This window comes from Danaus plexippus, chromosome 23, assembly GCF_018135715.1.
Source record: "Danaus plexippus chromosome 23, MEX_DaPlex, whole genome shotgun sequence".
Taxonomy (NCBI): Eukaryota; Metazoa; Arthropoda; class Insecta; order Lepidoptera; family Nymphalidae; genus Danaus; species Danaus plexippus.
In genome coordinates this window covers 751,071-767,112 of record NC_083551.1, presented here as the reverse complement: position 1 = coordinate 767,112, position 16,042 = coordinate 751,071, and the positions used below count along the sequence as shown (strand labels likewise).

The 16,042-nt window shown below is 33.0% G+C and overlaps 1 protein-coding gene across 1 annotated transcript; it reads right to left on the bottom strand.

The window, feature by feature from the left end:
- Nucleotides 1-2,879: 2,879 nt before the first annotated feature.
- LOC116774743 (facilitated trehalose transporter Tret1-like) lies at nt 2,880-15,850 on the bottom strand. Its single transcript, XM_032667484.2, has 8 exons — nt 15,665-15,850; nt 15,089-15,244; nt 13,512-13,710; nt 12,835-13,025; nt 11,332-11,590; nt 10,523-10,652; nt 10,106-10,217; nt 2,880-3,447 (listed from the first exon to the last, which is right to left on the bottom strand). The coding sequence occupies exons 1-8, from the start codon at nt 15,705-15,707 to the stop codon at nt 3,179-3,181; spliced, it is 1,359 nt and encodes a 452-aa protein (XP_032523375.2). The 5' UTR covers nt 15,708-15,850; the 3' UTR covers nt 2,880-3,178.
- Between the last annotated feature and the right edge of the window lie 192 nt (nt 15,851-16,042).

Here is a 16,042-nt window from a genome sequence, read left to right as displayed (position 1 = left end):
AGTATAGAGTCATTAATTAAATAATTCAATACATTGTAGCAATATGATTATTACAGAAATATCATTGTGTGTAGATAAGCAACATATTAACATTTATACATACTAAAATATTCGAAAAGATTGCAAACAGAATGCCATTATAAATTGAAATTAATTTATAGCCTTTTAACTGACAAAGCAAAGAATTACTTAAAGTTCCAAATTACGATATATAATATAATGAATTTTTTTAACAATTCTTTTTACTTAATATGTTATTGTTTGTTGAACATTAAAAAACATAATATTTCTTATATTCTTTCTTATAATCGAACCAACTGCTTATAACTATTTTTTTCTGTTTGCACAATTTTAATCCTTATTTGTATCATATGATTAATATCTTAATATTTTTATGATGGCAATGTTGGCAAAGATGTGTATTGTGTGTTTGTTTATGAGTGGTTGTAGTCATATCAAAGGATGGATCGTCTGCTTGTTTGTCATCTTTTAAATAAAAAATGTGTCCTCGACCTTAATTTAAAAACATGTCAAATTTCTTCATAGAGCATTATCCCAGGGACCAAAGACCTTAATTTCTGACGCACAAAATATATGTGTTAGGTTAGTATTAGTGCGTAGGTACGGCAGCTTCCGTATACCTGCTAGTTTAGACCGATTGAAAATTCTCAGGTACCAGGCGCTACATGTAAGCAAATATTGTATTCGCTTTAATTAGAGTTTGAGCTATGATTTTTACATATGTTGTTTGAAATATTGTAAACAATTTCAAATGAATACTGGCCAGACACCTTCGGTCATGAAGATTATTTTTCGAACAATTTAAATATCGACCGGTTAGGTGGTAGAGCCTAGCTGTGGTCAAATTGCTGCAGCTCGAACATGGACTGGCTTATCCATCCTCTCACAGAAGATCGGCGTGAAGCAGTCTTTAATGGCTGCGTTTCGTCCGATGAGTGAGAGAGCCGGTTGCCTTTTCCCTTTTCCCACCCTTTCCTCTCTCTCTTCCCCAAACAACGGTGTCAACGCATCCGCAAAATTATTTGCGCCTGTCCATGGGTGACGGTACTACCTCCATCAGGTAGGCCATCTACTCGTTTTCCCCCCTTTATCATAAAAAAAAGGTCGACAGCGAAACATATAACGTTACTTATAGTCTTGTACTTGATTTTCAACTGTATTATTTAGCAAGCCATTTAAATGTATTTTGTAAGTTACCATATTAATTTAAAGAAACAGCATATAAAAGGCACTTAAATATCATCACTTTTACTCTCAGCGACACTTTCAATACGTTTATAGTGTCTCTATCAGTAATAATCGGATAGGTTTGCATTTTTGTCTAAAAAATCTATTTCAATGTAAATATAACTTATATAAGTTTATCCCACCATCGAAATCTAATTCATTTATCGTTATATCAAGTATGTTAATTGTAATTCTATAACGTCAACAAAAATAAAGATTATATAAAAAAAAAATCAATACGAACAAATAAAAGAAAAAATCAAAACATTAAAATTCGGTTAAAGTAGTAATTACATTTATGCATCGATAGAGCAAGTCATGTTTGCGATCACAAAGTGTAGGATATCGTCAAACCAGTTTATTTCATTTGTAACTCAGTATTTGCTTTTTTTTTTCTAATTTCAGACAGTAACATAAAAGTATTGAAATTGTATTGAAACCATTTTTAATAAAAATCTTAATTATTTTTTTTAAAGGTTTTCTTCTATCCTGGTTTTTTTTTACTTTCGTTTCGTCTGTTGTTGTTAGCCCTAATGGCTGTAACAGCTTCACCGGGAGGGGTGGGTGGCCCGATGAGGCCAACCCATTTTAATTCGGGCCCGAAGGACGGTTAAAAACGGTTAAAAGATAAAAGATATTAAGAAATCTTTACCAGGTCACATAAACTTTTGCTGTGCCGGAATAGAAGGCAAATTCCTTCCTTCCTTCAAATTCCTTCCTTTCACTCTTTTCAAGATGAATTCACTACTTAACAACATGGTTAAACTGCCGAACAAAATTCCATGGTGGAAGGGCACAAAGGATAATGTTAAAAGATTATGCTACTAACGGTCAAAATATCGAAGGAGGTCCAAATTTGGAGTGTTTTAGAATGTAAAGCTTTATTTGCTTCAAAAAAAGGTGGGGGTATTTTGAAGCTCGTAAAGGTTGAAGCATTAAACTTCAGTAGGAATATGGGCTTACTCTGTTTTATAGTTTGTATAATGGGGATTGTTCAAAGAAATTATTAAATATTAGTCACAGGCCTTTTCCATCGCACTTTTTGCCATAGGACATATGTCATCTACATTTTCTGGATGCTTTTAGTTATAAAACAGTGCGTATATCTCTCCATTCGCATGTTGAATATGGAATGACATCCCTCGAAATAATTATATCTAAGTCTTTCAAGAGTATTTTTTATAAAACATCTGTAAGCATCCAGAGCGGTACGCTAGAAAATTAAGAAATCGCTGGCGATAAATGACAAATAACAAGACCAACTGACAGACATTTTCAAAACAAGATCAAAATTGTCGTTCATAATTTATGTGGCTCTGTTCAATACCAATAACATTCAAACTTCGGAGTTCCGGTGTTGAAGGTAACGTGTAATAACGGGATTTGCGGCGTGAAAGACATTCCCACAAACCACAAATTTTGCAACGAAAATGTTAGATGCTTCAGTTAACAAAGCAGATATGCGGGTCTTTCGTGATATAAATATTAAAATTTTTGTGATTTTGTATTTGGAATAAATAAATATATATATATTCCAATGAAAAAAAAATAAAGGCTAAAGTAAAATATTTTTTATTCATTCGTAATTAACAAGATTGAATACAACACTGTTGATTTTATAATACATTAAAAAAAAAATCTGTTTCACGAATTTTATTTTAGTACTCATACATTCCATAAATAACAAAAGTTACACAAAAACAAATAGAAAATCAAATACTATTAAACCAAAAAACTAAACAGCATCCAATAAATCAATAAATATTTCGCCTAATTATCATTGAGTAAAGTTAAATAGATTCAGATTGTAAATCATTATAAAATATTAACTAAAGTAACATTTAAAATGTCAGAACCTAATAAATAAATAAGACAGTCATTGTCAGATATCTTACAAAACTATCATATCACACTAATGAAATTCTTCCAACTAAGACCTTAACATTTCTTGGATATCGTTCAAGGTCTTACCTTTAGTTTCTGGTACATACTTATAAGTAAACAAAAAAGCGGCCAGACATGAACCGGAGAATAACCAGAAAGTGACGTCACCGCCGAAAACCTTTACCATGGTTCCGAAACCGGTCGCCACGCCGAAACCTATCAACCAGGCGGTTGTCATGGCAACCGCCGAGCCAGTACTCCTAGCGTTACCCCTGAACATCTCACCGACTAAAGCGCTAGGCATTGTGCCGAAACCTGAAAAATCCCAAATTGGTAATGGATTACAAATTAGACGTAAGAGAAGAAGAGAAAAGTAACAAATACGATCGTATGTACCAAACACATGGAATGAAAAAATACCTTTTCAATAGAAAAAGCTTTTACTTTTACGTATAATGTCATTATCTATACTATTATTATAAAGCTGAAGAGTTTGTTTGTTTGTTTGTTTGTTTGTTTGTTTGAACGCGCTAATCTCAGGAACTACTGGTTAGAATTGAATTTTTTTTTTGTGTTGGATAGACCATTTATCGACGAAGGCTTTAGGCTATATAACATCACGCTGCCACTATTAGGAGCGAAGAAATAATGGAAAATGTGGAAAAAACGGGGTAAATTATTCATTCTTGAGGGCTTTCGTTGCATGCGTTGCGAAAACGATTCAAGATACCAAAAATATATGTATGAAAGAATTATTCCTCTTGAAATGATCTAAAAAAATGTCCACGACAGTATATATCTATCTTTTAAGATTAACACACTAGAACCGTTTTTATAGTAATAAAATTTGGTCGAAATTAATGCATTATTGTATCGACGTAATAATACAAATCTTTATCCAAATAAATGTGTTGTTGATTAAGATTATTTAACTGTGAACAAAATTGTCTTTGACATCACTTAATTTCAATGAATATCTTAGAAGATATTACAATTTTAAAATAACACCGATATAAAGTTCACCCGCGCGCCGCATGAAGTGCAAAACATAGGAGAGGCGTCGTTGCTTGCGAGCGACGCGGAGGGAGCGGGGGGGGGTGTAGCTCTACGAGGTACCATGCCGCGCGGCTCAGACGCGCGGTCGGCTCCCTTCTGAACGGTTGTATGCAGCGTTATTTGTTTTTGCGGAATAATATCGTCGTGTAATAATACTTTTTAAATACTATTTCATTTTGTTTTAAGGATAATATTTTGCTTCTAATAATTTCACAATTATCAACATTTTTTTTAATTTTGATGTAGTAAGTAGGTGTCATAGTTTTCTTTATAGTAAATATTTTTTGTTATAAGGATAGTATTGTTTCTAATATTTTAGCAATATTATAACTTTTTTGTTTTGTTGTATATAATACTTGAAAATAGGTGTTATCCACATAAATATTCTTATTAGGTTAGGTTTTAGTTTAAGCATACATTTATCGTTTAACGGTTATTCTTTTGACATATATTTTATCCGATTTACGTAAGTACCAAATACAGGTAAAAATAATTAGGTTCCTAATTATTTACCATACGTTTATTTTTTTCTTGATTACGAGTTACGGTTTGTTTAATTTTTCATATCTTAGGTTCTTTTTTCGTCATTATAATGCCTAGAAAAAGATCTCAGCTTTCTCGGCAGACTGCTACTGCAAAGCGGCTGCGAGTTTTGCGCAGCAATGAAACAGAGGATGAAAATATGCATAAGTTGGCTACTCAACGAGAAATCAGTGAACAAAACCGTGCTAATGAATCGATTATTGAACGGTCGCAGCGTCTAGCCTCACAAAATTTCCGAACTTCGGCAAACCGACAACGGGAATCAAGCGCTGAACGTTCTCAACGTTTAGCTTCACAGAGTTCTCGAACTTTGGCAAACCGACAACGGGAATCAAGCGCTGAACGTTCTCAACGTTTAGCCTCACAGAGTTCTCGAACTTTGGCAAACCGACAACGGGAATCAAGCGCTGAACGTTCTCAACGTTTAGCTTCACAGAGTTCTCGAACTTTGGCAAACCGACAACGGGAATCAAGCGCTGAACGTTCTCAACGTTTAGCCTCACAGAGTTCTCGAACTTTGGCAAACCGACAACGGGAATCAAGCGCTGAACGTTTTCAACGTTTAGCCTCACAGAATTCCCGCACTTTGGCTAACCGCGATCGGGAATCGAGCACTGAAAGATCCCATCGATTAGCACAGCAAAATGCACGATCAGCAAGAAAGAGAACTCGCAGGCAACATAATTTATTAAATGCTGCGTTTGCTTATGATTGTACACTTGACTATACTGAGCTAAATGATATTGATATTGGCAGAATGAATAAAATATGCAACTTATGCCAAGCAAAAAAATGGGCGACTGAAACTCCTGGACTGTGTTGTAGTGGTGGCAAAGTAAATATACCAATAATTCCGGAACCAACTACAGTTTCAAAAGAACTGATATCAGGCTCACATCCATCATCAAAGCATTTCTTAAATCACTCAAGGCAATATAATACACTATTTCAGATGACTTCATTTGGTGCCAAAGAGATTCGTGAGGGAAACTTTATGCCCACTTTTAAAGTCCAAGGGCAAGTTTATCACTTAATCGGTAACTTACTTCCAGCTGAAGGGGCACAGCCCGAATTTTTGCAAATATATTTTGTTTCACATGCAGATCAGGTATCCTTACGCTCAAATTTAAATCCAAGCTTGCAAATCGATCTTATCGACGCTCTCCAAACATATCTTCACGATCATAATACGTATATTCAAAGTTTCAAATACAATCTGGAAAATAGACCACCGAATGACTTCAAACTTATTATTCATGCTGATGTGAAACCTCCTAATGAGCATCGAGGTCGATATAATGCGCCAATAGTAGATGAAGTAGCTGTTCTTTTGATAGATGAAGGCAAAGGTCCCCGAGATATTGTGTTGACGGCGAGAGATGGTGGACTTCAATGAGTTTCTGAACTTCATAGATCTTATGACCCACTTCAGTATCCTTTACTGTTTCCCTTTGGTAATGACGGATACTGTATAAATATTCCACAGCAGAATACTGCTGCTAGATCTAAAACTGTATCATGTATGCAATTCTATGCATTTAGACTCATGTTGAGAATAAATGACTTTAACAGCATACATTATTTCAAGGGATTATTCAACCAGTATTGTGTTGATATGGCGGCTAAAATGATTTCTGAGAGGCTAGACTTCATAAAAAGAAATCAAAAAAAATTGAGAGCAGAAGAGTACATTCATTTAAGAGATGCCGTGGTTAATGATGCGAATATAGACGCTTCTAATGTTGGCCAGCATGTTATACTGCCGTCGTCATTTACAGGATCCCCCAGATACATGAACGAAAAAAGTCAAGATGCCATGACATTTGTCAGGAAATTTGGAAAACCAGATCTCTTCATTACATTTACATGTAACTCCGAATGGCCGGAAATAAAAATTGAGTTATTATCCGATCAGCATTCTTACGACAGACATGATTTGGTTTCTAGAGTATTTCATTTAAAACTCAAAATATGATACTCCTTCTGACGAAGAAAAATATTTTTGGGCCTTCAAGAGCCTTTGTTTACAGCGTAGAATGGCAAAAAAGAGGTTTACCACACGCCCACATTTTATTGTGGCTGGCTATCAAAGTACAACCAGATTCTATAGATGCAATAATATCGGCTGAAATACCTGACAAACGACAAGATCCAATTCTTCATAATATTGTCATAAAAAATATGATACATGGTCCTTGCGGATTTCATAACCCTGCGTCACCATGTATGAAAGAAAACATTTGTTCTAAAAAGTACCCTAGGAATTTTATTTCTGAAACACAAACCGGGGATGATGGTTACCCAACCTACAGGCGCAGGTCTCCAGATAATGGTGGAAACACAGCAATAATTCGTGTCAAGGGTACAGAAATGAGCGTGGATAATAGGTGGGTTGTTCCCTATAATCCAGTTCTATCACGAATTTTCAATGCACACATTAACGTAGAGTTTTGTCAATCGGTCAAAGCTATTAAGTACATCTGTAAGTACATTCATAAAGGCTCTGACCAAGCCACATTTTCGCTTCAAAGTAATAACAATGAAGTAGAAACATATCTAAATGGTCGCTATATAAGTTCTTCGGAAGCGATCTGGAGAATTTTCCAATTTCCTATTCATGAACGTTTTCCGGCAGTAGTTCATTTAGCAGTTCATTTGGAAAATGGACAAAGAGTTTATTTTGATAATAATGCAAACCTTCAAGATCGTGTTAATAATCCTTAATCAACGACACTTACAGCGTTCTTTGACCTTTGCAAGAGGGACGATTTTGCAAAAACCCTTTTATATCACGAAGTACCCCAGTATGGGAAAGAAATTAATTTTCTAGAAGAAAACGTGGGCAAGATGAAGGATATCCCAGTGTAAAAAAAGACACAACTTTAGGCCGTGTCTACAACATTCATCCGACTCAAACTGAATGTTTTTATTTAAGAATGTTACTGCAACATGTTCGCGGTCCAATGTCATTTGAACATCTAAGGACCGTGAATGGTGTTATTTGCCAAACTTATCAAGGCGCTTGCAAGGAATTAGGTTTACTGGAGGGAGATGAACATTGGCAGAATACAATGTCAGATGCTGTAATGTCCGAGCCAGCCACAAAATTAAGAGAATTATTTACCATCATCCTTATATTTTGCCAACCATCTGACCCTTTAGCATTATGGAATAAATTTCGTAATGCTTTATGTGAAGATATACTAAACAGAATGCATAATGAGAATCAAGATATGACATTAGCATATAATGATGATATATACAATGATGGACTAATCATGATTGAAGATAAAATTCATGAGATTTGCGATAAATCACTAACTGATTTTGGGCTTCCTGTATCAAAAAGGATTAATTCACTTAATCATCTGGATCCGTTAGAAGTAGCATTGCGAAAACCATATGATCTAAATGAATTGAATGATTATATTACTCAAAATGAACCAAAATTAGTTAATGACCAGGTGACCGCGTATTATTGTGTTATGCAAAGTGTTCGTCTTAGTGAAGGAAAAGTATTTTTTTTGGATGCTCCCGGTGGAACCGGCAAGACCTTTATTACTAATCTTATATTAGCAAAAGTAAGGTCTCAGGGAATGCTAGCTTTGGCAGTAGCGTCGTCAGGTATCGCTGCAACTTTATTAGCAGATGGACGCACAGCTCATTCCACTTTTAAACTGCCCCTAACTGTTTCTTTACAAAAAGATAGCGTGTGCTCTATACGTAAAAATGGCCCTTTGGGAAAAGTTTTACAAGATGTCAGTTTAATGATCTGGGACGAATGTACCATGATCCATAGAGCTCATGTAGAGGCTCTAGATAGGACTCTTAGAGATATTAGAAGCTGTGATAAAATCATGGGTGGGATTACTGTCATGTTTGCTGGGGACTTTCGACAAACTTTACCAGTAATAGTAAGAGGAACTAGAGCAGACATTGTAAAGTCTTGCCTTAAAAGTTCCCCATTATGGAAGTTTGTAAACATCCTAAAATTAACTACAAATATGAGAGCACATTTGGGTGGAGGTAATATAATTTTTCCTTCAAAGTTACTTTTAATAGGAGACGGGAAAGTACCTCATTTTGAAAATAGAATTGAAATTGATCGTGATTTAGGAGAAAGAGTGAGTAACATTGAGGACTTAATTTCGAAAGTTTACCCCGACATCAGCGAAATAGAAAATAAAGATCATCAATGGATGTGTCAAAGGGCAATATTGGCGGCGAGAAACAGTAGCGTAGACGAAATTAATGATTTAATTTTAAGTAAACTTCCAGGAGACATAGTTACCTACACATCTATTGATAATGTAATGGATCAGGAAGATGCGGTCCATTACCCACAGGAGTTTCTTAATTCTTTGAACCCCAGTGGTCTTCCCCCATATTCCCTCAAGTTAAAAATAGGTGCCCCAATAATTTTACTCAGAAATCTTAAACCACCAAATTTATGTAACGGGACCCGACTTCAAATCAAATTTCTTCGCAATAACGTGATCGTTGCTATAGTTTTGACTGGTCCAGCAGTTGGTCAAACAGTGCTTATACCTCGCATCCCAATGATACCAAATGATTTACCTTTTAATTTTAAAAGAATTCAATTTCCCGTAAAGCTATCTTTCGCCGTTACAATTAATAAATCACAGGGGCAAACATTTAAACACGTAGGAATTGATTTACGCCAAGACTGCTTTTCACACGGCCAACTATATGTCGCGTTGTCAAGATCAGGTTGCGGAGAAAACCAATATGTTCTTCTGCCACAAGAAAATAAAACTAAAAATATTATTTACACAGAAGTACTTTAAATAATTATGTTATTTAAAAACTTAAAATAAATAAATAAACTAAATTGTCTAAAATAATAACAGAAAATTATTTATAAAACCGAGTAGGTTTTTTGCAAAAATAAATATGATGCCGAAAATAACTATTTCACGCGGACGAAGTCGCGGGCATAGCTAGTATTTGTATAAAACTTAGTTACTTTTCAACGTGAGTAATTCTACATTCATTATTTAGAAGTCCACACAGACACATCCACACTTACAAATACATACATAATGATTATAATGAATCCATTATCGAGATTTTTTTGTTCCGTTATTAGTTAATAGAAATTTCTTAGCCTTGGGATAAAATAAGAGCACTTAGGATAAAAGGTAATTTATCTATTACATTTAAGGTCTTAAGAAAAACAAAGAACTAAGTTATGGTATAAATTTGTCAGGCTGTATATAGCATTGATTTATGGATCGGTTCACGCAATTTTTTAATTTTGCTTTCAGACAAAATTACAAGAATAGTACTTTTTTTTTTCTTTGCTTTATTTGTAAAATGTGAACGGTAGTCGACTCAAATTGATATAACTTACCTATTTCGTATGAGAAGAAGTACATAATTAGTGACACAAGTGGTAGCCAACCGATGTTGAGAGCCAAGGGACTTTGGATCCTCGTTAGATGAAAATAAGACCCTAAAGAGATCTGAAAACGTATTTTTTTGGAATTATAATAATAACTTCAATGGATATATACATTTACAACTTCTTTTACCATCTTGGCCTGATTTTTATAACATGGTCATTGCGTAATAAAGCTTTGAATAATCAAGCAAATCTGTTAAATTATAACGCAGTAAAATCTTCTTGAAAAATCTATTTTTTAAATAATATCTAAAATAGATTCAGTTGCATTGTTTTCATCAATTTTAATTGTTATTAATGTTAATGATTAAATAAATTAAACATATAATATGTATATATGTCATATTTTTAACAAAAACTACCCACCAGACTGACCGCGCAAAAAACTGTGGAAACGAGCAGCAATATCCTCCGTCCTGCTCTTTCAACGACAAATGGCGCTATTAAACTAGCAAGAAGTCTTGTTGCACCGATAATAATAGTCGCTATATCTGGTCTGAAATTATATGAATCTATAGAAAATATTATACTTTCATTTGTTCTAGTATATAAGAAGAGCTTTTATAAATAATAACTCTGCATAAAAATATATCATATTCCAGACTTTCACAGGAACACATTTATTTCTCGTAATAAAACATAACTTTCCGAAAGACATAGTTATTCATACATACATATATATATATATATGTATGAATTCCTAATTCTGCATAACATGCCCGAGTACCTTCATATGTTTGTAAATCCTACATGAATGTACAGAATCAATAGACAAATAGATACAGAGAGATACACGTGACGTAGAACTCATTACGAGTGTAGCTATATAATCTTTGGGCAAAGATTTCAGACACGATCCCAAGTGAAATACTATATACGTGAAAGTTATCATTAGTGTACGTTAATTGCAGCTCTATATATATTAATAGCTAGGCTTCTAGTAAGTGCTAACACAAGTCTAAATCGAGATTCAAACTTAAATTACTTCAAATAATTGTTTGTGTTCCTCGCATGTAAAACAATCTTAACTAATTGAAGCTAATTTTATAAATAACGCTCCAATCGTTATCTATAATTGAATTCATTCAAAGGAAGTTTACATAATTTCCTTATCAAAAAATGTGTGTGGCAGAAACATTGGCCTTGATAATGTCAAAAGTGTGAAAACTACAAACCGTATAGAGGAACCGGCGCTCTCGAAAATGGTTGTTGCAAAGAAAAGTACAACAGCGACTCCGCTCAACTGTTGTAAGGTGCATAGACTTAAAGTTATAATAAGAGATTTTCGGTTGGTCCTCTCGGTAAATATTTTGACCCACGCCCTCCAACTCTGGCCCTCGTGTGGGTTTATACCGCTGACTGAATCAAACACATTGTCCAAATCATCCAAACGGCCGAGGTACCGCAATGTGTTCTTTGCTTCTAACTGTTTTCCTGGAATTCGTGCTTTTTTTTATAACATACTATACGAGAATGTATTGCTTAGACGTAGTTGCACAAAATTTATTAATTGAACTAGGTTTATTACTGGTTGATATATATATATATGCTAATGTTGTATATATATATATATATATATATATATATATATACAACATTAGCTTTTATTAATCTCATAAAAGGTTAAAAAAATGAGCCTCAATTGATTATCTATTTCAATTATATCTAAGTGAACATTATCAACATTTAACCAAACGATAAAAAAATTAATTTACAAAACGAGACAATCGATAATCACGAGAACCAGGACTTTATCGAGTTTTTCGAATATACTACGCGTTTTTTTATTAATTTGAACTAATACTCCCAACGTTTCAGTTACTTTGCAGCAACCGTGTACACGGACGGACGGGATGAAAATGTCCGTCTGACAGAAAATATTAGTTTTGTTTAAATCATGAGAATTCTAGTTCCAATTAGTGTCGTTTTTGCTTTTCTCGCATTTACTGAATAACCTCAATGGTGAATAACGTCACTACATACTTTTTATTTTAATACAGAAACAAAAACATAATAAAATACAATATTATGGATTAGCATAATCTTCAAAGGCATTAAAAAATGCCTGTATAATAACAACTTGTTAATAATATAAAGAAATTATAAGTTATTTTATGTAATTTGATATCACAGCTCTTTCCGTAAACAAAAACGTCATCACATTTACTTGACCTGATTTTATTAATTTCACTTGTTTTATTATAATTAAACATATTCTAACATACTAATAAGAATATAGCAATTAGTTTTATTGATAAATATTGTAAAAAATATACATGGAAATTAATTCTGGTCTGAATTTCGTACGCTGTGACGTTTCACGGAATGACTCTTTTGAAAGTTGATAATTGTATAAGGCTTACAATAAAATCGAAACATGATATACTAATAAATAATTTTTTAAACGTATCCAGGTGCAATTGTATTTGTTTAAAATAAAATACAACTTAACTATGTTTGCAAACATATTATATTCTATATCTGTCTATAGATGTTAACAGAATAAAAGAAACGAACACGCATAAATAACTGCTTCAAGAATTTAATTTTGTTAAAAGCATATCGAATATTCTAGATAAGATATTCCTACTTTTTATTTTTTTATCGTATCATAAATTTATCGAATACGCTGATTCGTACGTTTTTCATTATGATATTTATAACTTAATATTGCAAACCTTTTATAGCGTAGTACACTGGCGACTCCGGTATGAAATATATTCCAATCACGTGAACTATATTTATTGCCAAGGCTATATAACCTGTTGTCGCATACGACACAAACGGTCCAACACTATAAGCCGCAAGCGTGCCAGATATACCGACTATAGAGGTAGACGTTAGAAGGATGCCACGAATGTTGGATGATCTGGAAGCGAGATTATCATAAGAAATTTAAATTAACAAAAAAATACTTAAACATTCAAAGAAAAAAGATGTGGGAAACATTTTGTTACAAGCTTTTTAACTTTACAAACAATTTGTTTAAAAATATTCAAATTTGAATAGCGTCTTGTTCGTTACTGCAATTTATATACGGAATTTTCGCACGAAATTTTACTTTATATTTGCAACGCAAACATTTTCGGGATACATCGCTCGGCAGAAGATTAAAATTCTCGCCAATTCCGTGCACGTCGTGAGCCCTCGAAAATATTGCGAAAGATATATATTACGAGTCTTTCCTCAGTGTCATAACATCTATGGTTACTTTATTTGGAATTTTTTGTCAAACTATATCTACATCGCCATTTCTAGTGACGGGTAATTGTTCCGTAACAATCATCGAAAACAATATGTCAATCATACAGATTTCCTTATTACAAATTATTATAACACTGTCATTTATACTTACGCTATTTCCCCTACATACACGAGATTGCTTACTGTCACCATGCCCATTCCCAGACCACTTATAATCCTCACCGCGTAAACCATAGCCACATTTTTTGTAAAAACTATAAGAACAATGGCCGTCAGATTTAACAGCCCGCCGAAAAACAAACATGGCTTCCTGCCTATTATGTTTGATAGGTAACTTGGAATGTACGGCCCTGAAAAAAATTTTATTGCTAAAAATTGTTATATGGGGAAGTTTTGTAATGAACTTAAAAAAGTAAATAATTATTTTATATTATTTTTTATCGATTTCTATGGATACCTAATCGATTAAATTAACACAAAGTTATTTTATAGTTACTAACTATAATTGATTTTGCCCGTACTTTTGTTTTTTTCTAAACTCTTATTCTATTCTCAATAAGTATACGACATTGATATTTACAAATTATTTCATATTTAGTGTGGTTGCATTTATAATACATCCGTAATTTTATCTAAACGGAGAATTTTCCCGCAAACGAGGTTACCCACATAGACTGAGCAAAGAATAACAACTTTAAGAATAACGTTTTCTTGGAAATCAGCCATTTAACTGTCACCATTAATAATTAAGTGATTAGGTTAAATCGTTCAGTAATGGTGAGTAAAACTGTTTCAGATGACCTCTAGCACGTAATCTAGACATTTGATAAGTCAACAATACATTAATTGTAATTCAGCTATTTTGCGTTGACGATTGTCTTTTTTAACCGAAACAGCAAATTTTCAAGAAATATATATAAATCTTTCATTACGTACAGTCAAATGACATCCTCTGTTAGAATTCAATGGGCTATATTATTTTTTTATTACTAACATAATAAGCAACTTTTTGAATACAAATAATTTTTGCCAGCGACTAAATTGGCATCCGAGAGAAATGTACAGTGTATCAAAGTACCTAATTCAAATTGTAATCAAGCAGCAACGACATCTATATCATACCGTGATCCCGTGGGAACTACAATTCTGAGAACTCTAAGATAAAAATAACTACAGTCTTATTTTCATAGCCTATGCTACGTTATCGTAAAGTTGCATGAAAACCATTAAAGTACTTTTTGAGAAAAACGGCAAGAAACAAACAAACATCTATTCATCTATATACATTTAAAAATAGATCTAATTAAATTCAAATGCTTCATCATAATTTAGCTGACTATGTATGTTATATTTTGTTGTGATCGCTAGAATTAATTGTGCCAAGAATAAGTAAACATTGCCTCATTTGTTTACAATTAATCTGTCTAATAACATCTGTCAAATACAAATTTCCATTTCATAAAAAAAGTCTAAATATATGGAAGCATGTACATATCGTCTATTAAAAGTTTATCATCACAAATAGTTTTCGTTAAAGTCAGACATTTCTTTTGGAAGTGTTTTTTTTTTTTAATAAAATCTTAATATAATATCGAATATGGAATTCTTAAGGCGTTTTTTTTTTGGTTGTAACATGAATTTTTGCAGCTATATTTTTCATCAAGCAATATAATAAATTTAGTGGGGATTAATTCGTTTGGACGTTTTGAAAGTTATAAAATTGAATACCAACGATAGCCCCCACATATAGCAATGAACCAATCCATGAAATTTCAAGACCCGTGATCACTCGGGGAAGAGGTGTCTGCTTGGGATCCTGAAGCTTCGGGATGATGGGAGCTGACCACCCAACGCTGTATCCATCGATAAATTGGCCAATGTTGACTGAAAATTACAATTTATCACTTACCTGATTTATCTGCACAAAATTCGTTAACGCCTCTTTAAAGACATGCATAATTAAATTTTAAAATAATAAAGAAGTTGATTTTTTATATCTATATTCAACGAAACTTGTTACAGAGTTCGCTTCATTCTGCCAACTATAGTTATCATGGTAATTAGTATCTATCACGAAAACATGATTTATTCCGTAACCGAAACTATAGAAAACATATTTTTTTTACAAAACCCACTCAAATATCTGGTCTTTATTAAAGACAACTTACATATTTCTATGTATCAACAACAATACATACTTGTACATAGAAACATTATTTATTAAAATCTCTTTCAATTTCATCTATTTATCTAAAATTTTAAGTATAAATAAGAAAAAAAAATTCTTTATAACAACAAACTCACCGCAAGCCACTATTAATATCTGAGTACGTAAATAAGAAACCATTTTGTATAATTTTTTTCAAAACATTTTAACACAGCAACAAAGATATTTATAATTTAATTAACTCAAAATTAAGTCAAAGTACTTTAAATCAAAATTAAGTCTCAAGACTACGGACTACCCATCCACTCGAGACTACCCGAACTATCGAATTATTTGCAAATAAATAATTTGTTACCTGTTCTACCTAATGAGCGTTTAAGTTAACAATGTCAGCTAATTATTAAATTGCAAACACTATCTATTGCATGTTAAACGAAATATTTAGAATTACATTACGTGTATTTTTTTTAGCTTTTATTGTCATTATCAACCATTGCTACTTTTTTTTATATTTT

What these genes read in the sequence shown, in the direction of transcription:
- LOC116774743 (XM_032667484.2), bottom strand. Translation starts at nt 15,707, where the DNA reads ATGGTTTCTTATTTACGTACTCAGATATTAATAGTGGCTTGCG. An exon ending in AGCGCCGGTTCCTCTATACG is followed by an intron (nt 10,653 to 11,331) that starts GTTTGTAGTTTT and finishes ATATAATTTCAG; the next exon opens with ACCAGATATAGCGACTATTA. An exon ending in TTTTTTGCGCGGTCAGTCTG is followed by an intron (nt 10,218 to 10,522) that starts GTGGGTAGTTTT and finishes ATACGTTTTCAG; the next exon opens with ATCTCTTTAGGGTCTTATTT.